This window comes from Mirounga angustirostris, unplaced genomic scaffold, assembly GCF_029215605.1.
Source record: "Mirounga angustirostris isolate CCGP_5_RB_7025 unplaced genomic scaffold, mMirAng1.0.hap1 SCAF_6, whole genome shotgun sequence".
NCBI lineage: Eukaryota > Metazoa > Chordata > Mammalia > Carnivora > Phocidae > Mirounga > Mirounga angustirostris.
The window spans coordinates 83,823,923-83,846,861 of NW_026991714.1; the positions used below are offsets into that span (position 1 = coordinate 83,823,923).

The following is a 22,939-nucleotide window of genomic DNA, read 5'->3' on the forward strand; positions in this document are numbered from 1 at the left end:
GAACCTATTGAGGTAATCAGTTCACAATATATGTAAATCAAACCATCATGCTGTATGCCTTAAACTTATACAGTGATGTATGCCAATTATTCCTCAATAAAACTGGAAAAAAATAGAACTACCATATGACCCAGCAATTCCACTTCTAGGTATTTATTTGAAGACAACAAAAATACTAAGTCTAAAATATATATGCACCCCCATGTTCAGGGCAGCATTATTTAGAATAGCCAAAACATGAAAACAACCTAAGTGTCCATCAACAGATGAATGGATAAAGAAAATGTGGTATTAACTATACAATGGGATATTATTCAGCCAGAAAAAAGAATGAAATCTTGCCATTTGCAACAACATGGATGGGCCTTGAGGGCATTTTGCTAAGGGAAATAAGTCGGACAGACAAATACTATGATTTTCTTTATATGTGGAGTTAGATTTTTAAAAAAAGAGCTCATACATACAAAGAACAAACTGGTGGTTGCCAGAGGCAGGGGGTGGACAAAATGGGTGAGGGTGGTCAAAAGGAACAAACTTCCAGGTATAAAATAAATAAGTCATGGGGATATAATGTATAGCGTGGTGACTATAGTTAATAACACTGTATTGCATATTTGAAAGTTGCCTATCTTAAAAGTTCTCATCATAAGAAAAATAAATTTTGTAACTATGCATGGTGACAGATGTTAACTAGACTTATAGTGGTGATCATTTTGCAATACATTTGACCCTTGAACAACATGGGTTTGAACTGTATGGGTCCACTTATATGTGGATTTTTTCGATAAGTACAGTATGGTCTAGTAAATGTATTTTCTCTTCCTTATGATTTTCTTAATATTTTCTTTTCTGCGGCTTACTTTATTATGAGAATACAGTATATAATACATATAACATGCAAAATATGTGTTCATTGACTGTTTATGTGATCAGTAAGACTTCGAGTCAACAGCAGGCTATTAGCAGTTATGTTTCTGGGGAGTCAAAAGTTATATGCGGATTTTCAACTGCACGGCATGGTGGTGGGGGGTGGTGGTGGTCAGCGGCCCTAACCCCCATGTTGTTTCTGGGTCAATTGTATATACAAATATCAGATAATTACGTTGTATGCCTGTAATTAGTATAATGTTATATGTCAATTATATCTCAATTAAAAAAAGAAAATTAAACTAAGAAATGTAAGACCAAATTTTGTCTTCTGAATAGCTGTGACACCTGTTAATGTCATGTGTTAGTTACAGTGAGCTATAATAACACCTCTGGTTAGATGGAATCCAAGTCAGTTGAGGGCAGAAATCCCCACAGGAGCCCGTGTGCCCGGGGCAAATGCTTACGCTGTATTGCTCGGAGCCGAGGAATCACTGTGGGGCTACTGGGTGGACTTGAGCCGTTGCTGTTCAAACTCTTCCGTTTGTCCAGGTTGGGAGAGGCCTGGACGGTGATTTTATGTTGGAAATCTGTTGGATATGCAAAGAAGTGAGAATTGAGATTTCATGGTTTTAGGCTGTCCATATTCACAGGCTCTTCGTCAGCACAAAGCAATAAGAGGAAAATCTGCCAGAGGGTAAGAAGGAAGCATCTCTGGGTCTGTTTCTTGGTTTCCTTCTTATCTTCCATTCAGGGCTCGAGTCAATAATAATCAGAGTCTATGAGGGCACCTGGGTGGCTCAGTTGGTTGAGCATCTGCCTTCGGTTCAGGTCGTGATCCCGGGGTCCTGGAATCAAGTCCCTCATCGGGCTCCCTGCTCCGTGGGGAGCCTGCTTCTCCCTCTGCCTGTGCATCTCTCTCTCTCTGTCTCTCATGAAGAAATAAAATCTTTAAAAAAAATAATCAGAGTCTAGGATATGTTAGGTACAGTCAGACACATGGTCACAGACCAATGGGACACTATTGAGTACTTGTAGAACCTAACCATCTTCTAGGAAGAAAAGTTACTTTCGTGTAGTCTAACATTGTGGAAAACAAATTTGAAAGAGGAGACACCTTGGATTTCAATGAGTCCTGGTTCTGTCATGAACAAAGTATGGACCTCAAACCATAAGGAACCCTCTGAGCTTGTCTCCTCAACTGTTGGACAGAAATAATGAATACTGCACAGTGTTGCTGTGGTGATTAAAACAGAAAATGCAGGTTACAGGGGGTTTGGGACATGCTATCCCCCAAAACACCTCCCTTAACATTTCTTCACGACCGTCCACTTTTCATCAAACCTAGTAGAAAAATACTCCGGTCTGTTTCTTTAGGTCTTCATTTCCTTATGAAGTCTCCCCTGTCGTATCAAACTTATGTTAAATAATTTTTATGCTTTTTTTCCCCCCGTTAATCCATCTTTGACAGTCTGATTTTCAGACCCAGCCAGGGACCCTAAGAGGGTCCAGGAAAACTCCCCCAACCCTGCCCCAGTTAAAAGCATTCTGTAGTCCTATGACCTAACGGTAAGATAGGCAGCTGTTGTGGAAGTGAAGGCCAACAACTAGGAATATATGGAAGGAGGAGTTAATATTACCAGAGGGAAGAAGAGAGTGCCTGGGAAAACTCTGTCAACTGTTGGAAAAGTTATCAAAACCTCAGGCACAGGTAAAAGAAATTACTGGGTGTTCTTTCAGTGCACTGCTCAGCTTAACCTTTGATTTTCTAGTGGCTGTTTTTACAACTTGGTAGGGGGCAGAGGGTAACTTGTAGATTCTGTCTGGTAATGATGCAAACAATTTCCGTCTGGTGTGAAAGACAATCACAAAGGTTATGGTTTATGGCCACACTGGGCCCTAACCAGGCTTGTATTTAACCTAGCAATCTAACCCTCCTCAAATTCTCATTGAAACCAGTTTTAACTGATTGTCCTAATTATTAGTGAGTTGGATAAAAATCTTTGACATGCGTTCATTTCATACTTGCAAGCAAGCTATAATTTTCCTTTTTGAAAATTATACTTTACACTGTAAAGAACTTTAAAGAACCAGCTGGTATTTGAAATGAGGAGGAGTTGTAATTCGGTAAGCAAGACATCTCTCCAATCATTCATGCTGGACATCCGAAAATGTTTAATATTGTCTTCTTCTCCCTGACCCTCCATACCCACACAAACACAAAATATGTTGCCAATTCTGTGCTACAGATTCATCTGAGAGTTATAGTTGAGAAACTTATACTCTAGCTTCTGGAAGTTGTAAACTCCACATGTGAATCCCAGCTTAGCACTTACCAGCCACATGAATTTTCAGGAGGCACCTCAGTATACTCTCCATGTACAAAAGTGGGAAATAAATCACGATTCCTACTCTGTAGGGCAGCGCTGAACAATTAACTATAAAGAAGTATAGGGAATACTCAGCTCAGGGCTCAGGACAGACTCTGTGCTGGATGCATGTTAGCGATTCTTTTTGTTCTCTGCACTGCCACCCCCATTCCATCAGCTGCCCTAGTTCCTCTTTTGATCTTCCTGCCTCTGCACTGGGCCCCTCGGGTCTAGCTCACAGCAGCCAGATGCATTTTAAAAATGCCACCCCATGTCACTCCCCTGCTGACAAGTCTTCAAAGGCTCTGCCTTACTTCTTAGGTTACAGAGATCAAAACCGTCATACACTCTGTAAGCCCCTCAAGTTCGAGTCTGGTTCTTCGTGCCTCCAGCCTCATCCTGCCCTGTTCTCCTGTCACTTGCTATGGTCTGAACCTGGGGTCAGCAAACTTTTACCGTAAAGTGCCACAGAGGAAATATTCTAGGCACCGTGGGCCACGCGGCCTCTGTCACAGCTACTCAAATCTGCCGATGTAGCGAGAAATCAATCGTTCGCGATACATAAATGCGTTCCAATCCAACTTTATTTATGGAAATGGCAATTTAAATTTCATATCATGTTCACATGCCATGACATATTGCTCTTCTTTTATTTATTTATTTATTTGACAGAGAGAGAGAGACACAGCGAGAGAGGGAACACAAGCAGGGGAAGTGGGAGAGGGAGAAGCAGGCTTCCCGCGGAGCAGGGAGCCCGATGCGGGGCTCGATCCCAGAACCCTGGGATCATGACCTGAGACGAAGGCAGACGCTTAATGACTGGGCCACCCAGGCACCCCACATATCATTCTTCTTATTCTTTTCAAGTGTTTAAAAGTGCACGAACCTTTGTGTGGACTGCACAGAATGGGTCAGAGGCTGGACTTGCTGACCCCCCACAAACCACAGCAGTCTTTTTCAATTCCTGGGAAGGACCAAGCCTTCTACGTTCTCCTTAGAGCAGGTGACACCTCTCTGCTAATCAGTCATGTGACCCTGCCCTCATAGTAGTTAATCATCTTAGCAAGTAAATAAGTATTTAATTATTAGCTTAGGGCTCACTCCCCTGCCCCCAGGACAACGTCAGCTCTGTTGGAGCAGGGGCCAGAAATCTCCATCCCAGCAACACCCCACTGCGGGCTGGCACAGCACCTCACCCAGAAAAGGTACTTAGGGAATCTCTGCTGAGTCAGTATTTTCTCTGTTTAAGACTGTAAGTAAAGTAAGGGCAGAGATTGTATTTATTTTCTCGTAATCCCTACTACTTGATCACGGTAAATCCGCAAGTATTTGTTGAATGAGAAGATGGTGTAAGGCTTTGCAGTAGAATCAAACTGGAGCTTACAGTTAACTGCTGAGATATATATAGCAGTGTGTATGGTGATTTGGTGGTTTGGAAGACAAAGCGAGTGGAAATGAAGGACCAGATAGGAGGCTTCTTCCATCTACCAGTAAGAAAAATGGAAGATCTGACCAGGCAGAGCAGTTTAAGTGAAGAATGGGTGCAAGAAAACAGTTTAGCAGGACATGGGAATGGACTAGATTGGGAGGGAGGGGAAAGAGTAAAGAAAGAAATACCCTTACCCATTGATACAAAAGAGTTTACTTTAGATTGAAGTGCTTTGTCAAAGTTCAACTAGCCCATGACATATCATAACACTCTGGGAGCAAATTCTCCGAGACACTCCAGCCCAGGGCAGAAAGCGGGTGTGCTCTTGCCGCCCTCAGAACTAGAACACAGAGCCAACCCATAGCATGTGAACCATAAACCAAGTGGAACAGATGATGGCCAGGTAACCAGCATAGAACATTTGTGAGGCCAAGGAAGAGTAGCAAAGATACAAAACTGGATTTCAACAATACCTACTTCTAAAAAAGTCTAATTTCTCTCCCTCAAAAAAAGGGCACTCTTTATGTTTTCAAACATAGAGAAAATATTTCTTATTATAAATATCCTTGTCCCTCTAAAGTGGGGAGAGGTTGACTCTGTCCCAGTTATATGCTTATGAAACTGGCTGGCGTTATTTTTCTTTGTACTTGAGAGAATAATTTTCTCATGGCAGATTATCGTGAGGTCCACAGGCTTTTGGGTAAAACCTACACTAGTATTTTTATTGGCAAGGTTTCATGATAGTCTCAGAGGGAATAATCATTCTGACCCTGAAAGTAGTTGTATTTGCATGTACATACACCCACTCTCACATTCGCACACATGAGGGGGATGATTGTGGCAGACTTTCGGCATTTCTGAAGTGGTTGAAATTGGAATGCCATTGCTTTAGAAACATTTTGAAGGTTCAAAACCTCTTTGCCTTGTTTTATATGTTCTAAAAATACAACTTTGGTTTAAGATAAACAAAATGCAGAGCACGCGATGGAAAGTGGTCACAATAGAAAAAGATCTACCATGATCACTTTTTCTTCCTGCAAATTCCAAGAATTCATAAAATATAATTTAAAAACTCTTGTCTTAGATTATGTTGCCTCCTTTTGTAAGCATCTATCCTTATTTGGTTAGGTCCCCATGAAGGATTGCCAGTGGGAAGAACTACATTTGAGTTTTCTAGCAGTAAGTCATAATAGCTATAACTAGCCATAAGATTAAAAGTCATCTTCAGTGATTCTGAAGGACAAAATTATGATAATTATTCGCACTTAATAACAAGGTTTTGAAAGAGGTACAGGCACAGATACTAAAAGCCAGTTTGTAGGAGTCTCAAATATGTTTCTGAGAAAATCTTTAAGCTAGTTATACATGGGGAAAATTCCTGCAAAACGGCTTGGAGTAATTTGGTACAATGAAAAGAAAGTATCACTGCCATTCAACCTACTGCCTGTCAGATGTTTCTTCCTTAATAGTTTACCATTAAACAGTACTAACATCTAGTAACTCAAAGAATTTTCTAGCAGATAGTAACTTTCTTGGACTTAAGGCACAAATAACTGCTTTCCCTTCTATACTAAGCAAAATTCCTGAAGGAGAAAAGTAAGTATTGTTACAGTTGCCATTCTTCTCCTTGCATCTTTGGATATGTATCCTGCTTTGGGACATTGTGCAAGTAAATGTGTGTGTGTGTGTGTGTGTATGCGTGTATATGTGTGTGGGGGGGAGGGTGAAGAGTTGGGGGATTCTAAAGAGAAACAGTTTCCACAGTGGTAACAGTGTGACAACAATGTAGTGTCACCTTGTGGCCAGAAGAGGTAAATGCCATGCTAAATTACCGCAACTGAATTTCATTCCTTCAAGATGGATTCGGATTATAGCAGATTTTGAGGGGTATGTTTTAAATGGAATCATTTGTTAAGTGCCACAAGGTAAATAAATGTGTAACTAAAATTCTCAGAGAGAGAAGAGCCAAATAGTGCAATCCAGGAATAATATAAATCTAGCAAAAATAGTCAAATGCATTCAGTTTCCTTTGAATGAACACAAGATATTGGCCAAACATGATTTGAGAAGAAAAACAGGAGTGAAAGTGACCTCAATAATCCTGAGATATGTTCTTTAATCATTTGACCACTGAAGATTAAAGAATCACTGGAATGATTTAATTTTTTCTTCCAAGTTTATTCTCTATCAGTTTCTCATTGGCCACCCCCTCCAAAGTTTCCCAAGGAATCAGTGAATATTAATCAGGATAACATAGTCACAACAAACTAGAAGGCTGATATAGCTAAGAACTGGAGAAAATGCACATGGGAGTGCCTCTCTGAATTTTTCTATCATCTACACTTGAAAGCAGAAACCTCATCATAAATAAAATAGTCTATTTTAAATTATGTTTGATATACAAGATAGCACAGTCCGTGGTCCCCCAAGTTACACTTTGGCTAAAAAGCAAACCTGAAGAGAAGAGAACCTGAAAAAGCATCTTTTTTTCCCCTCAGAGAGGTCAAAGGTAAAATGAGTAAGGACCCACAGCCTAGTCTCACTTCAGCAAACCAAATAATCAGTAATGTATACGGTATATTGCCACATCTCAGCGATTTTCTGATCAACTGAGGGTTTCTGCAATAACCTAGAAAGTCACATTATGTTGCAAGCCTTTGAGTACTTTGTAATAAATAATTTTACAAGACAATTTGTACATACTTTATATATAAAACAAAACTGTTGATACTGTTATTTAAAATCAGTTTTCATGCCATTAACAAACATCTTAGGACAACACTAGCATCCTTAAAGAGACTCTATAATACATATAGAGAGAGGTGGAGAGATAAGGAGAACAGATAAATAGATATTTAATGTACATTCCGTAAAAGTGCAGTCAGCTCTTGTTCTGTCACCATTCTTCCCCAGTATTAGAAGAATCATAAAATACGGGGGCAGGGGAGGGGTATTTGGTTTTTCCTTAAATCAAGTATAACATGTACTGTTAAAGAATTTAATTTCGTGAATGGATCTATGTATGCTATTTTCTATTCTGTTTAGTTTCTTCTAACACATTACAATGTTTAAAACTGTCACAATGTTTTAAAATCCAGGAGGTATAAAAATGAACCAGTAAATCTAGAGAAGCTTTTAAAAATACTTGCATCTCAGATGAAAACTGACAGGTATGTAATTGAAGTACTTGATATATTTTGTTGAAGGTGCAAACAACATCTTCAATGTCCCAAATGAACTCAGTTACCAGATGACATTATAGATCTTTGTGGAATGACAAAATAGCAGTAATTCTGTTGTTCAGGATTTTTTCACCACGCCATGCAATGCTGGTTCAGTGCATTGAACTAAGAAGAAATCCTGCTTTGATTTTAAAAGGAGTAAATCTCTGAATCCCTTTACAGGAAAGCATGCCAAGAGCTAACTTCTCAGCACACCATGTGCTGTAAAGGCACCACTGATGCTTTTTGCACGTGAACATGAGTAAGGTCATTATCTTATGACCACGGACTGAAGCAAGCAAGTGAAGATACTTATTCGCATAATGTTTTATTTTTTTAAAAGATTGTATTTATTTGAGAGAGAGAGAGATCACAAGCAGGGGGGAGAGGCAGAGGGAGAAGCAGGCTTCCCGCTGAGCAGGGAGCCCGATGTGGGGCTCCATCCCAGGATCCCGGGATCGTGACCTGAGCCTAAGGCACATGCTTAACGACTGAGCCACCCAGGCGCCCTTCACGTAATGTCTTTAAAATCTCATTCTCCCATCTCTTCCCAGCGCTAAAGAAGCAAAGCCGATTACAGAGGCGACATTCAAAACTCTTACGAAACAGGAGGACGAAAATCATACCTGAAGGTAAACTGATTCGATGGCCATCTTTGAGCTTTAACCGACTTCTCCTGAACTTCCCCTTCCTCTTCTTGACATTGGGCTTCTCCTGGTTTAACTGGAATATCAAAATGTTTAGCTCCCGCTCGAGCACGTCGATCTCCCGCTCGGCCAGCTGCCGCTCCCGCCGCCGGAGCAGCGCCTCCTGGGACTTCTGCTGCAGGGCAGCCCGGGTCAGTTCCTCCTCGCGGGACCGCAGCTCCTGGGGCAGAGAGCACACCTGGCGTCAGCAAGAAGCCGGGTCTCCGGCTCTTCGGCTCAGCCCCGGCCACTCCAGGGCTCCTGGGACCGCACTCCTGGCGGGTAGGATGGTCGGAGCGCAAATCTTTCTAGCACAGCACTGACTGAGACGACAACGAAAGCCTTGCACGGGCTCCAGCAACGCTCCCAGTCTTACGGTCCTCAAAAATTTTTTACACCCGATTTTAACATTTCTCTCTCACCTCTAGCCTTTATAATATAATCACTTGGCACATAACATGTACATTAACATAGGGCAACAAAGTACAGGTGGGAACAACCCTTTTCCAAATAAAGCCAAAAGTTAAAGCTCGACTAATTAAAGGATAATTATTCTCCTTACAAAAGACTGCAGTTCAGATTTCTTTACTTTGGAAGAACTTCTTTAGGTTCTTTAAGAATTTGCTCAGAGATTGAAACACCATGGTGGAGAGGTTAAAGGAAGAACAAAGCTAAGGTGTTCGAAGTTAGCTGAAGGCCCATCAGAAATGAAAATGAGCATCTCTAAAATGAAAAGTCAATGGAAAATGAACTTTTCAAATGAAAATGAACTTTTCAGGACCCCATGGATGAATGCAAAGTATCAGGTTATACACAGATCTCATGTATTAGCTCATAAAATCCTGCTGCCTCAGTGCTTCCTGATTAAGGTCTAACTTCCTCTTGGTTTTGGTTTCAGAATTATTTAACTTGATAGAAAAATCTACGAATTGAAGAATATAGTTAATATAGAGGAATATAGTTAATCCTTGAATAATATGGGGTTAGAAGCACTGACCCCCAGCCCCACCGGCCCATCTAAAATCTATAAATAACTTCTGACTTCCCAAAAACTTAACCACTAATAATAGCCTATTGTTGCCAGGAAGCCTTACAGATGACATAGCCGATTAACATGTATTTTGTATGTTATATATATTAGATAGTGTATTCTTACAATAAAGTAAGCTAGAGAAAAGGAAGTGTTATTAATAACAATGAAGAGAAAATACATTTACAGTACTCTATTTATTGAAAAAAGCCATGTATAAGTGGACCCACACAGTTCAAACCCATGTTGTTCAAGGATCAACTGTACGTTTGTTCCTTTAGGAAAAAAGTATTCAATAGTAAAACCAAGAGCTCTCAGAGTTTTTAAATCACATCTCCATTCTTATTTCATTTGTATAAAATGATCTGTCCTATACCAGAGACATAAATATTCCTTTCAGGGCTGAGCTACTTTCTCTTCTTGATTACCCTGCTACTAAATCAAGCACTCCCACAGAAATCAAGGCATTTGAAAACTTTTATTTACACTGCTCCAGAGAATTTAATCTTAGACCATCCTAATACCAAGATCTTTGTTAGAAACTGTAGAGGCCTTCTCAGATGCAGCTTTGGGCTGGGAACTCTGGGAGCTCTGAGCATCGGGCAAACATGTCACACATATATAAGCAGGCCACTTTACACAGCCCACCTCAAGAGTACTGATGCATGAAAGGACACTATAAAATAAAGCTCCTGGGAGAAACCAGAGCTGAACCATGGGACTAAAATATCAACTGAAGTCTACTAATCCCTTGGACTTTTTATAGATGGGCTCCAAGAATATTTGGAGGCTATTCATCAGTACAATTATCATAGAGGAAAACATAGAAGACCCTCCTTCCACAAATAAATATAATAATATCAAGAAGAGACTAGGGAGCTCTAAAAAAAAAAAAAAAAATTAATCAGATCAAACAAATTCTGAATTTATTGTAAATCTACCAAAGTGGGCTGAAATTTGCCTTTGAAACATTCTTTAAATTTATTTTTTCTAAACAAACTTCATAAAATTGCAAAAGCAAAGATTTACTTAAGACCAGTTGATATTCAAGTCACTTCTGGTGTTATCTATCAACTGATTCTTATTTATAAGCAGATCAGTATTTTTTTCATTACATTGCCCCAGACAGAAATTACTATTTATTACGTGAAAAGGGAAAAAAAGAAAAAAAAGAAAAAAAAGAAATGGTACATATTAGAAAAAATTCTGGAATCCATTATTTAACTGATGGCTTTCTCCAACCAGTTTGTCCAAACTGGAGATCTTACAGTTGTGTATCTGGGGACAGAGGATACTTTCCAGTCAACTTCCAATTTCTAACTCATTACTGTCTGCCCTTTTGTTAAGATATTACTTTTCAGTGGTGTTGGTGTCAATCCAATTAGCTATTGTGAAATGAAATGGCATGGGGAACAGATAAGGGCAGCAAATTCAATTAGGCTTTTTTTGTGTTACAATAATAATTGAAGAAGAAACCCTGTTTAATTCCAAAATGTGAATTCTCTGGCAATGACTTTATAAATTAAAAAAAATCACTTGCCCAAGACTTCATCAGAGAAAGAAAAAAAAAAAAAAAAGATCAAAAGAAAGCAGCCGAAGTATTCTTCCTTCTGAATGAATTTTAAAACATTCAAAAGTAAACGAAAAAAAAAAGGCACCCCTTTGAATACTCTGAAATTATGAAGCACACACAAAAATTCTTTTGGTTGCTGAGATTTCTAAGCAGTAATATTTGTTTAATTCCTTGGCACGGGCCATTCTAATAATGGCAAATCAAGATTCCTGGCAGTAGATGTTAATCATTAATGGTGACATGCCTTCTAATAGTGATTCAAAACCAGGTGCGTGCACCCAATGCACAAAGACAGACACATGAAGATAAGAAGCCAGGAATTTAGGGAGGAACTGCTATCTGTGGAGGCTGCAGTTTACTGAGTAACGCAGAGCACAGCCAAGTTACTGACCATTAATTCCAAGTCTGACGCCTCCTACCTTAAGCAATCAGTGAACAAGAAAGGGAGATAGTGCACGTACACTGTGCTTTTGACTCTGTCAAAAAAGCGGCAGTTAGAAACCTTTAAGGAAAAATAAAAAGCATTATATATTCCCTTTAATTTTAAGTCAAAGGCTCACAAGATACCACGAATGCTGTATTTTCAAGGGGCACTGTACAAAAAGAATATAAAAAGAAAAAGCAAAGACATCACCAGAGGATAGCTCAAAAATGAATCCAAAGAATAATAAACAAACTACTATAAACCCCCAAAATGGAGAAAGAGCAGACATGATTTCTGAATGATGCTTTTTTGACTTTTATACCATATATATAGTAAGAATTAACTCACTGGATATGCTTCTATCCTGCAGTGTCATAATTACCAACAATTTAAAATAAATAAATGAAATAGATAAAAATCATAATTATTAATAATATCACCTCTAAACTATAAATCCTATGATTTATTTTTCCTCAAAGTCCACTCCCATGCCCCAAAATCTTTTTTATTTTTGCTATTAAACATCTAACCTTAGGATTCCTGAGAACAATTTGGGAAAGTGTAAAAAAAAAAAAAAAAGTCAGTATTTTCCCTATCATATTAAGTCAATGAAAAGTATTAAAGTTTCCAAGAAACGTATTAATAATATCACTGAAAGTAATCCTTCAACTCAATGCAAGATTTAAAAAGTAATCCGGTCGGGTCGTTTTCAAGCATTTTATTGCTCAGAGGAGCCCAGTTTCCTGTCTGGCCCAGGAAATGGTAGCGGCCACTGGAACCCGTTCTGGTTCCAATCAAAATCACCACTCTCTTCGGCACTTGCCGAGCACGGGCACCGCTCTGAGCACTCTGCATACAGCACTCAGCAAGCCTCACAGCACCCCCAGGGAGACAGCAGCCTTTCTGTGACATTTCATGGTGAGGAGGTGGTGGGGGGGAGCAGTCCTGGGTCAGCAAACAGTAGAGCCCCAATTCCAGCCAGCCGTCTGGCTCTAGTCTTAACCACTTTGCTAGACTGCTATAGATTTTGGCACTCTGCTATAAATGTATATTTAAAAAAGGGAGGGGGGTCTATCAGAGTTTTTAGAATCCCATTTAGATATCCCCTTAGTCTGCTCAAATCCCTCGAGGGAAGGAAGCCGAATACAGTCTACCGCACTGCTGTCTGCTCTAAGCGTTGGAAAGTCGTTGATTCAGAGACCACGTTTTAATCCCCGGAGCTTTCACCCAAGAAGTGCTACTGCCAAACTCTGAAACAACAGGAAGCATAATTCCTCCCTTCAAGTTCTTCCAGTATTCCAGGGTAGCCCCTGAAAGTACCAGCTCCGTCTGCACCCCTTCTGTTCTTTGCTCAGATTGGATGGATTCCCAGGTCCTTCTCCTGTCTTCCAGATCATCCTCCTTGGGAGGCTCTTTAAAACCTGGTGCCGACAATCAAACCCACCATCTAAGGCTGCATTTGCTTGTTTTATATTGTTAAACTTACAAAATACTGAAAGATCCAAGAAGGGACTGAATTACGTACACATCTACTACTTGAAAAAAAATGACTTTAACTATTTACATATTTCTCTCTAGTCTTTATTTTAATCATTTAAAATTATGGAAATATTTAAAATATACTACAATTAGACAGAATAGCAAATACCCATGCACTCACCATCAATGTTTAATAGAGGCTAAGTTTTTAACCTGATCCGTCTCAGATCTGCTAAAGTCCTACGTGCGGCTGACTCTAATCTTCTCCCTTCCCTCTGCAGATCTGCTGTGCCTCAGTTGCTTTCTGTCCATCCCTTATCTGTACGTTCAGTCTTTTTGTACATTTGAATGGCATTGTTTTATGTGTTTTATAATTTTACATAAATGGTATCTAATGTAACTATTCTTCTGCAACTCACTTTTCCTACTCAAACTTATGTTTGAGATTTATCCATGTTGAAACATGTAGCTAGAATCCATTTATTTTAACTAGTTTGCAGATTTCCACTGAACCAATATATAGCAGTTGAGGTGTCTTCCCTGTTAATGGGTACTGAAGCCGTTCCCAGGTTTTCATTCTCCCCAACCACGCTGAAGTGAACAACCAAAATTTCCCTGTGCACACATGTGGGAGTCTCTCAAGAACACATAAGCAGCAGTTAAACAGCTGAGTTGTACACCTCTTTGATGGCATAAGATTCAGAACAGATTTAAATTCCTTTTTACTTAAAACAGTAATAATGTGATAACAATAATTGCTAATATCACTCACTTATTAGAATACTTATCAGGAGCATATTAAGAAACTTTATGTAGGTTAATTTATTTCATATCTACCTTGTGCTGAGTACTTTGTTCAATGCTGTGGATGGAAATGACCAAGAATAAGATAGCACAGCTGATGAACTTATTACCTAGTAGAAAAGGCAAACCAAGTACAATTAAGCAAGTGAATAGTAATGAAGCAGGACTCAGCGCCAACCCCAACAAGGGAAGTGTGGGATGCCATGACACAGTGTGTCCTGGTAAGGGAAGGGAGCTGAGGGACTGACCAGTAAAGGATCCAGCAATTGTGAGGTGGGACCAAAAGCGAGGAAGAGAACAGTATTCTGGACAGAGAAGAGAATGTATACCAAGACCAAAGGTCAAGAGCATGGCATCAGAGGAACCAAAAGAAATTCAGTATGATTGTGACAAAGTGAGGCTAAATATGTTAGAACAAAGGAAATTAATAAGGGAAGGGACTGGCCATTGAAGAAGGATGCTCAGCTCTGCATCTGCACTGTAGAAGGGTCACTGGAGGTGATGGTGAGGGGAATAAGACTGGATGCAGAGCACCCGGGTGGGATGCTGCCACATTGAGGCAGGTGGGAAGGGATGAGGGAGGGATTCCCACTGCTGGGCTCTGTCACATAGGAGATCACCAGAAACATCTTCTAAGAACTTTAAGACTGGGTAACCTATGAGAACAGCAATCCCATTACAAAAGGAAGGAGGAGGAGGAGGAAGAAGAAGAAGAAGAAGAAAAGAAGGAGAAGGAGAAGAGAAGGAGAAGGAGAAGAGAAGGAGGAGGAGGAGGAGGAGGAGGAGGAGGAGGAGGAGGAGGAGGAGAAGGAGAAGGAGAAGGAGAAGGAGAAGGAGAAGGAGAAGGAGAAGAAGAAGAAGAAGAAGAAGAAGAAGAAGAAGAAGAAGAAGAAGAAGAAGAAGAAGAAGAAGAAGAAGAAGAAGAAGAAGAAGAAGAATCAAGGAAGATTGGGCAGGGGATGAGAGTAGGTTGACTTCAGTGTCCAGCGGGAAAATGGTGCCAAGATACATAGCCGGCCCCTTTTAAAAACCTGTCAACAAGATCCCAAATCCCTAGCCTGGCCTTCTAAGGACCTCAAGGATACAGACTGTCATATCCATCTTTGTATCCCAGGACTCTAACACTGCTCCCAGCCCACGGTACACAGTCAACACTTGTTTGCTGGGGAAAACAAAACATGACCTTGAAACTCAGACCAAGGTTCCCAGAGACACATTTTTAAATTATATGTATTTTTAAGGAAACCATTTGCACTTTGGGGAATACCTACGACATGCCTTGTATTAATTTCCAGTTCAGCAAGACAATGGTGAGTGTCAGCTACTCAAGAACAGAATGTGGGCATATGGTGTCTTGGTACCGCGCACAGTATTATATGTTCTAGCTCAAGAAATGCTTATGCACATACATCCACACCACAACTTGTTATTCCCTCTTCTGCCCTGACCTTTGCACTTGGGCTGACTGCAAGCCTTTGGTGTTACGGTCAGTGGAAAAGTCTGGAGATGTAACAGAGAGCCACACCATACAAGGCCAAGTAACTTTAACGTGGGGGACTGATTCTCCACCATGTTTCAGTGTCGTAAATTGGGATCGGTGAGTGGACTCTATTTAGCAAAGCATTACTGCCCTCTTCAAAAGAATTCCACCCTTTCAGAATCACAAATGTATGAGGCATAAAAATTCCTTCCTGGACAATTACATGGCTTCATAAAGGTTATCAAAAGCCTGCAATGTTGGACTTTGTCGAGACATTTATTGCACATACAACAGAATTTAACCTATTGAACAATTACACACTTGATGAGCAGAATAAATCTTGATTCATCAAAATGCTCAAGTGCTACGGAAGTATCTTTAAAAAAGTGAGCACTGCCCTGGTAGCACCCAGCCATGCTGTAATGGTGGGTCCTTCAGGGCTGTGAGGTCGGGCTAGACCTAAGGGAGACCATGCCGACTGAACTCACTTCCCAACTCGCCTGCCCTCCAATCCGTGTGCCTTCACTTCTCACATGTCACTTGGCATGTGGCGGCATACATGCAGTTCCAGCACAGTTAACATACATGTTTATTTTTTGCTTCTTCTTAAAATATACAAACCAACCAGAGCTTAACTCATCATATTGAAAAGTTAAAAAATTACAGGGCGCCTGGGTGGCTCAGTTGGTTAAGCGACTGCCTTCGGCTCAGGTCATGATCCTGGAGTCCCAGGATCGAGTCCCACATGGGGCTCCCTGCTCGGCGGGGAGTCTGCTTCTCCCTCTGACCCTCCTCCCTCTCATGATCTCTGTCTCTCATTCTCTCTGTCTCAAATAAATAAATAAAATCTTTAAAAAAAAAAAAGTTAAAAAATTACACACTTTTCCACTTTCTCCAACAAAGCAATGCCTTGGAGATAAAAGGGTGTGTGTGCGTGTGTGTGTGTGTGTTTGTGTGTGTGTGTTGGGGGTGGTCTAGCATAAAAAAGGGCTTTAAAAGACATAACCAAAAACTATAAAAAGACACCTTTGAGACAAACTGCGACATTTGAATATAGAATATTACATGATATCAAGGAATTGCTGTTACTTTCTAAGGTAATAATGGTAAAAAGTTATTTCTAAAATTCTTAACAGTTAGAGATGCACATTGAAGACTTAAGGGTAAAATGACATGAGTCGAGGACTTAATTTAAGGTTCCATTTTTTAAAAAGGATGATAATGGGTAAAGGAGATGAACAAAATGACAAAATATTGACAATTACTGAAGTTGGTTAATTTGTACAAAGGGTTTAGTTTGCTATTCTCTTTTTTTAATTTGTTTTACTTTTGAAAATTCCCTTAATAAAAGGTTGTTTATGGTCTAATTACACATCTCGAGTACAGTTTCATTTTGTTTTGTTTAAACTGGAAGGTAAGAATCAATAAAGATTCATACCTGAAAGTCTTTTATAATAACGCTAATAGTGTTCTTGACTCACGTTTTCCATAATCTTCAGAGATGTGGGTACATTATGCAATTAATACAGATCTCTCACCTTTTCCTTTGTTCTCAGTTCATCAAACATTTGTTGAATTTCTAGCTTCCAGTCATCTTGCATGGAATGAAAAGATTCTTGAGGCATTTCGGTCATAACCGTCCCTTCAATAGCTGTCAGTTGTTCAAGAATTAAGGCAAATGAAGGACGAATGTGAGGGTCTTGTTGCCAGCACTCTAAAATCAACAAGAACCCCATTAATTCTGTTTCTTGGCATAGTTCAGATTACCAGCCCATGCAGATGGGTTTAAAATCTGCTGAAGATTTTAAAAATCAACTGATAATGGTTTTGAACATTTTATTTTACACAGTGACCAGGTTGGTGGCCTGCATAACATTTACTATTAGGTAAGGCTCTTGTTGTTTATCTTATGTGGTCCATGCCTTACCACGAACTCTGTTTCAGGGGCCTAAGCTGCACTAGCCAGGTGATTTACAGATACAGAGTTCTCGAACTCGCCCCAAGAAAACCAAAGTTTCTAAAAGGTTATAACCACAAGAGAGGTTCTAAGAAATGGCCTAATAATGAAGGACGGTAACGAGCTGCTTGCAAAAGGAGTCAGTTAATTTTTAAAAGACAAGCATCAAATAGATAAGGTCATGGCAAAACAGGGCTGGTTAAGATTGTTAAACATTTTTGATCATGAGGTAGAACTTAAAATAGCAGAATGAAGCCAATTCAATTCTGTCTTTGAGCGCTACTGGTGTAACTTGGTGAAAACTTTATTACCAGTTGGTTAAATTTTGTACATAAACGTGTCACTGATAAAACTAGATTGGTTTTTAAAAAGTTACTTAATCTGTCAATACTTTACCTGACACCTTAGATTGAAGACAAGGTTTCTAATTCATTAAATAGTATAGTTGCTTAAAAGCATTTGAAAATTAGAATCACAGAAATTACTCTTTTGGTTAAAAAATATACATTCTCCTGAGCAAATCCCCTTGCCTCCGCAGACACACAGAAACTGACCTTTCATGAGCTTGGCAAATGGCTCAGGGCAGGTGGATGGAATGGGCAAAGTGAGCTTATTGACTGCTACCCCATAAGCCACGGCGAGCCCATCGATGCCACGGTAGGGGACTTCTCCCGTGAGCAGCTCCCACAGCAGGACTCCATAGCTGCAAAGCAAAACTGCCATAAAGTCACATGGGTTAAGTGATGTCCTTTCCTTATGACACAAATGGTGGGATAAATGTGTCAGAGCCCTCATCCAGCTCCGATTAAGAATCTTCTCTCCCAACAAAACCCTTAAGTGCCACTTATCCCAAGGTGGGAAGTGGGCTCTTCCAGCGAACCTCCCAAACGCATATAAGTACACACCTTCCCAGAAATCAGTTATGCATTCATGACAGGAATTAAAACTACCTAATGAATAGGAAAGTATAGGAGCAGTACATAATTGAATCAAATCAGGTCCAGAACCAGGTCACACTTTAATGTGGTGGTTTTGATGTTTCTCCTTCTATCTCATTTTTTTACACTGGAATTAAACCTCTTGAGGATTGTCAGGACACTGACAGAAATCTCATCCTATGCACCACAGGACTTAGATCAAACAATGCTGACTATTTTTAAATGGTTTTTTTTTTGAAACTGTTTATCTTTCTGCCTCTCCCTTCATATTTTCTACCATATTGCTTAATAGTTATGGACAAAAAAAATCAGCATGGGCCTTCTTGTGCCTGCGGGTGGGACAAAACACATCTTCTTTGTAACTCTGTATCCATTAGTACCTTAGTTTCCCTTTATCTTCTTCAAAACATAAAGTACAAATTATCTTTTGTTAATACATAAAATATCACTCACTCCAGACATTCCATGTGATTTTAAATGGAAACACACAGGCATATAAGCAACAGTCATATTTATTTTTTTTAATTTACTAACATAACTAGTACATTCTTATTTAGTTTTCTAATTTTTGAAAACATCATTAGCTTTAAGTTTTAAAAAAGTTTGAAATTTAGAGTAGTAACTTAATTCTCATTTCTCATAGCTTGTTGCTTATATAGAACATTAAAGCATCATCTTAAAGACAGCAGACAGAAGGTAGTAAAATACACCTAAAGGAAAGGCAGAACAGCTCAGAATAACAGCAAAAAAAGCACTTAAATTTGGCTATGGAATTGATGTCTGAGTCTCATCTGATTATCTTCTGATCTAAAGAGATATGGGGACTTGGAGCATCACGACTATAAAAGAACAAGCCGTCTCTGAAGACCTGGTCTGCAAAGAGCTGGAAACTCTCTAGACTCCAGCTTCAGGTCATCCCAGATATGATAACCTCTCATTTAAAAAGCTCTCCATCAGTGCCTATTGGATCCTAGGCTATCTACTGAAAACTTTCTGAATAAGAATTTAGAAATGACAGAATGTGCCCAATCAGTGGGGCCTCAGGGATCCTCCAGCTGATGTTCCACCAGCTCTAAGTGAAGGTGTTTGAGTCCTGAGGGCACTGGGTCCAGGGCTCCTTCCCTGAGCAGGTGGAGGACCAGGGCACCAGTGAAAGGCAGCTGCATCTGGAAGCTGCAGACTTGAGTTTGGGGAGTATCACTACTTACTAGCTACGTCTCCACTCACAAAGCCCTTAACAGCCAATCCTGAATTAACTGACCTATAAAGTAAAAGTGATGTCTGCTCTGCCATCTCAAAGCACTGTTTTATATTGAAAAAAAGGGGAATATATAATATAGGGCTTTTAAATTATATAATGCTATCACTATTAGCAATTAAGTTGGATCCAGTATTTTCCATAGGTAATTACCTGTTTAGTTTCTTAAAAATTACCTACATTACAGTGCCTTAGCAGAGACACTTTAATTGTAAGAATAAGTAAATTTAACTCATAGATCAATCAACAAAAATCACCTCAGAGAAAGGGACAAAAAAAAATCCTGAAGATAACTGAAAACTGTCTAAATTCAAAGCCACTTCCTTGCTATTCTCTTTAGCACATAACAAAACTAAAATAAACAATAACAACATAACTTTGCTTCTTGGGAATTACAGCGAACAAATAATTCAAGACAGGTCATTTTTCTAGAGAGCAGAGGGCTTATGTTAAAAACCCATGTGTTAAAAAAAAGAAAAAAAACATGGAAAAAACAGAACTATTTCGATGGGGCTATTTACAGAATGTAATGCATTTTCTTTTGTTCTCCGAAACGGGGTAGGATACAGTATAAATAAAGCGGTCTCCTGAGAACTCAGGTAGCCTGATAAGCAAGGGCTGTGGTTGCAGGAACCTGGCTCCCAGGCCTGGGATGTGAGTATAACTGCTTACTAGCTTTATAACCTGAGGAAATGTCTTAATGTCCCAGTGCCTTGGTTACCTACTCTGTGGAAGTGCGGTAATCTCAGGAGATACTGTAAAAATTCAGTGACAGCGTCTGAGTTACTTTGTGCTGTAATAAACAGGAAGAAGGAAGAAGGGCGAGAGATGACCAGTGAACATGCTACTTAATGCACCAGTCCGTATCCCAGAATACTAGTCCACTGCACAGAGTTAAGTAACCTCTCTGGAATGAAATTATTCTTCTGTGAACGTTATAAAGGGAGATTCTAGAGCAAAGCAATGTGCAATTCAGAGTGGGGGCCACCCCCGCTTCCACACCCTGACGTCCAAGGGCTCGAGTATGCTTCCCCGGATTCATGCATGCCCCAGGTGTGTCAGACCCTTGGCTCCACAGCTAGGTGGCTCTAGTGGCCGCTAGTTTCTACTCCTTGCCACAGAATCTCCTGCTTTGTTTCTTCTGAATACCTACTTTGTTTTCAGCTGTCAACTTTTACCAACTTAGCAACTCTCTCCCCTCTTCCAACTAGCTGCTTTTACTGAAAATCAGACAACTGTACTTGCAAAACAGTTAGAAATAAACAGATGTGGAAACAATCAACGAAACTAAAAGGCAGCCTATGGAAGGGGAGGAGATATTTGCAAATGACGTATCTGATAAAGGGTTAGTGTCTAAAACTATAAAGAACTTATCAAACTCAACACCCAAAAAACAAATAATCCAATTAAGAATTGGGCAGAAGAGATGAACAGTCATGTTTCCAAAGAAGACATCCAGATGGCCAACAGACACATGAAGAGATGCCCAACATCACTCATCATCAGAGAAATACAAATCAAAATCATGATGAGATATCACCTCACACCTGTCAGAATGGATAAAATTAATAACACAGGAAACAGCAGGTGTTGGCGAGGATGCAGAGAAAGGGGAACCCTCTTGTCCTGCTGGTGGGAATGCAAGCTGGTGCAGCCACTCTGGAAAACAGTATGGAGGTTCCTCAAAAAGTTAAAAATAGAACTACCCTATGATCCAGCAATTGCACTACTAGGTATTTACCCAAAGGATACAAAAATACACATTCAAAGGGGGTACGTGCACCCCAATGTTTATAGCAGCATTCTCAACAAAGCCAAACTGCGGAAAGAGCCCAAATGTCCATCAACTGATGAATGGATAAAGAAGATGTGGTATATATACACAACAGAATATTATTCAGCCATCAAAAAATCGAAATCTTGCCATTTGCAATGGGGTGGATGGAGCTAGAGTATATTGCGCTAAGTGAAATAAGTCAGTCAGAGAGACAAGTACCAGATGATTTCAGTCATATGTGGAATTTAGGAAACAGAACAGATGAACACATGGGAAGGGGGAAAAAAGAGAGAGGGGGAAGCAAACCATAAGAGACTCCCCCATTTTTTTTTAAAGATTTTGTTTATTTATTTGACAGAAAGAGAGAGAGAGAGAGAAAGCACAAGCCAGGGGAGAGGGAGAGGGAGAGGGAGAAGCAGGCTTCCCACTGATCATGACGATCCAGGACGCCGGGATCATGATCTGAGCCAAAGGCAGACACTTAACTGACTGAGCCACCCAGGCACCATAAGAGTCTCTTAAGGATAGAGAACAAACGGAGGGTTGATGGAGGGACGTGTATGGGGGAGGGGCTAGATGGGGGATGGGCATTAAGGAGGGTGCTTGTGATGAGCACTGGGTGTTATATATATAAGTGATGAATCACTAAGTTCTACTCCTGAAACATAAATAAATAAATAAATAAATAAAGATATAGAATCACCATAAAAAAAAGAAACAGATTTTGAGAGAAGATACCTCCAGTGAGTGTACTGAAGAAAAGGCCTGTATTCTCTGTCACGCTCAGTTACTCAAAACTCTGGGACTCACTTAAAGGAGACGTAGCAACCATTTTCTGCAGCCATCTGCAAAAGCAAAAAGCATGGTGCTTACCTCCAGATGTCACTTCCCTTAGAAAACAAGGAAGACTTGATGACTTCCGGTGCCATCCAAGCATAGGTGCCTGCTGCGCTCATCTTGGTAGTCCTGTGCCATTCTCTTGCCAACCCGAAATCTGTAATCTTCAACGTTTTATTGCAGAAGTCATCACGCTCTATCTTCTCAAGCAGCAAAACTAAAAAAATTTTTTAAGAATCAAAGGTGGGCTATTTTCATATTCTTATAATTTTCTAGTCACACTGTTTCCTTGGTATTTAAGACAGAGCCTTCACCTCAGTCAGCAGGGTATTTTACCATCTGGCCTCCCTTGCGTCACCAAATCATCACCTTTACTGGGTCATTGGTGCCTGTGGTTACAAGTTTTTTTGTTTGGTTGGTTGGTTTAAATCCAGAGGCACAACATGGCTTAGCACTCTTTATGAATGCTTCTCTTCATGAGAAAGTAAATGATTTCTAGGGGCAAGAAACACTTACTGAGGTATCATGGATAGGGTCAGAAGTCTGTGAGAGCTTCCCTGGTAAGAATATATTGTTTTCTTCCTAGAAGTTAGGTCCTGATCTAAATGCAGAGCCTTTTCTACCGAAGCTATTCAAGAGTATCGCAAGCAGATGACATGTCACCATAAATCCTTATTATCAAACAGTATCTTATAGTAAACTTGGAAAATGCTTATAGATTTTTAACTCCTAAAGGTATTTTATGAGATATGATTGCTTTACTAAAGCTCAAACTATAGCAAGAAGTAGAAACTTTAGAGAAACATCATT

At 39.9% G+C, this 22,939-nt stretch overlaps 1 protein-coding gene across 1 annotated transcript in view; it reads right to left on the minus strand.

The window, feature by feature from the left end:
* Positions 1–22,939, minus strand: part of MAP3K21 (mitogen-activated protein kinase kinase kinase 21) — a 57,846-nt gene that overhangs the window by 18,073 nt on the left and 16,834 nt on the right. The window contains exons 2-6 of the mRNA XM_045877817.3: positions 22,166–22,346; positions 17,874–18,022; positions 16,901–17,076; positions 8,513–8,753; positions 1,335–1,457 (exon numbers count right to left, since the gene is read on the minus strand). Coding sequence (XP_045733773.1) covers positions 1,335–1,457; positions 8,513–8,753; positions 16,901–17,076; positions 17,874–18,022; positions 22,166–22,346 — 870 coding nt within the window. The remainder of the gene's footprint in view (positions 1–1,334; positions 1,458–8,512; positions 8,754–16,900; positions 17,077–17,873; positions 18,023–22,165; positions 22,347–22,939) is intronic.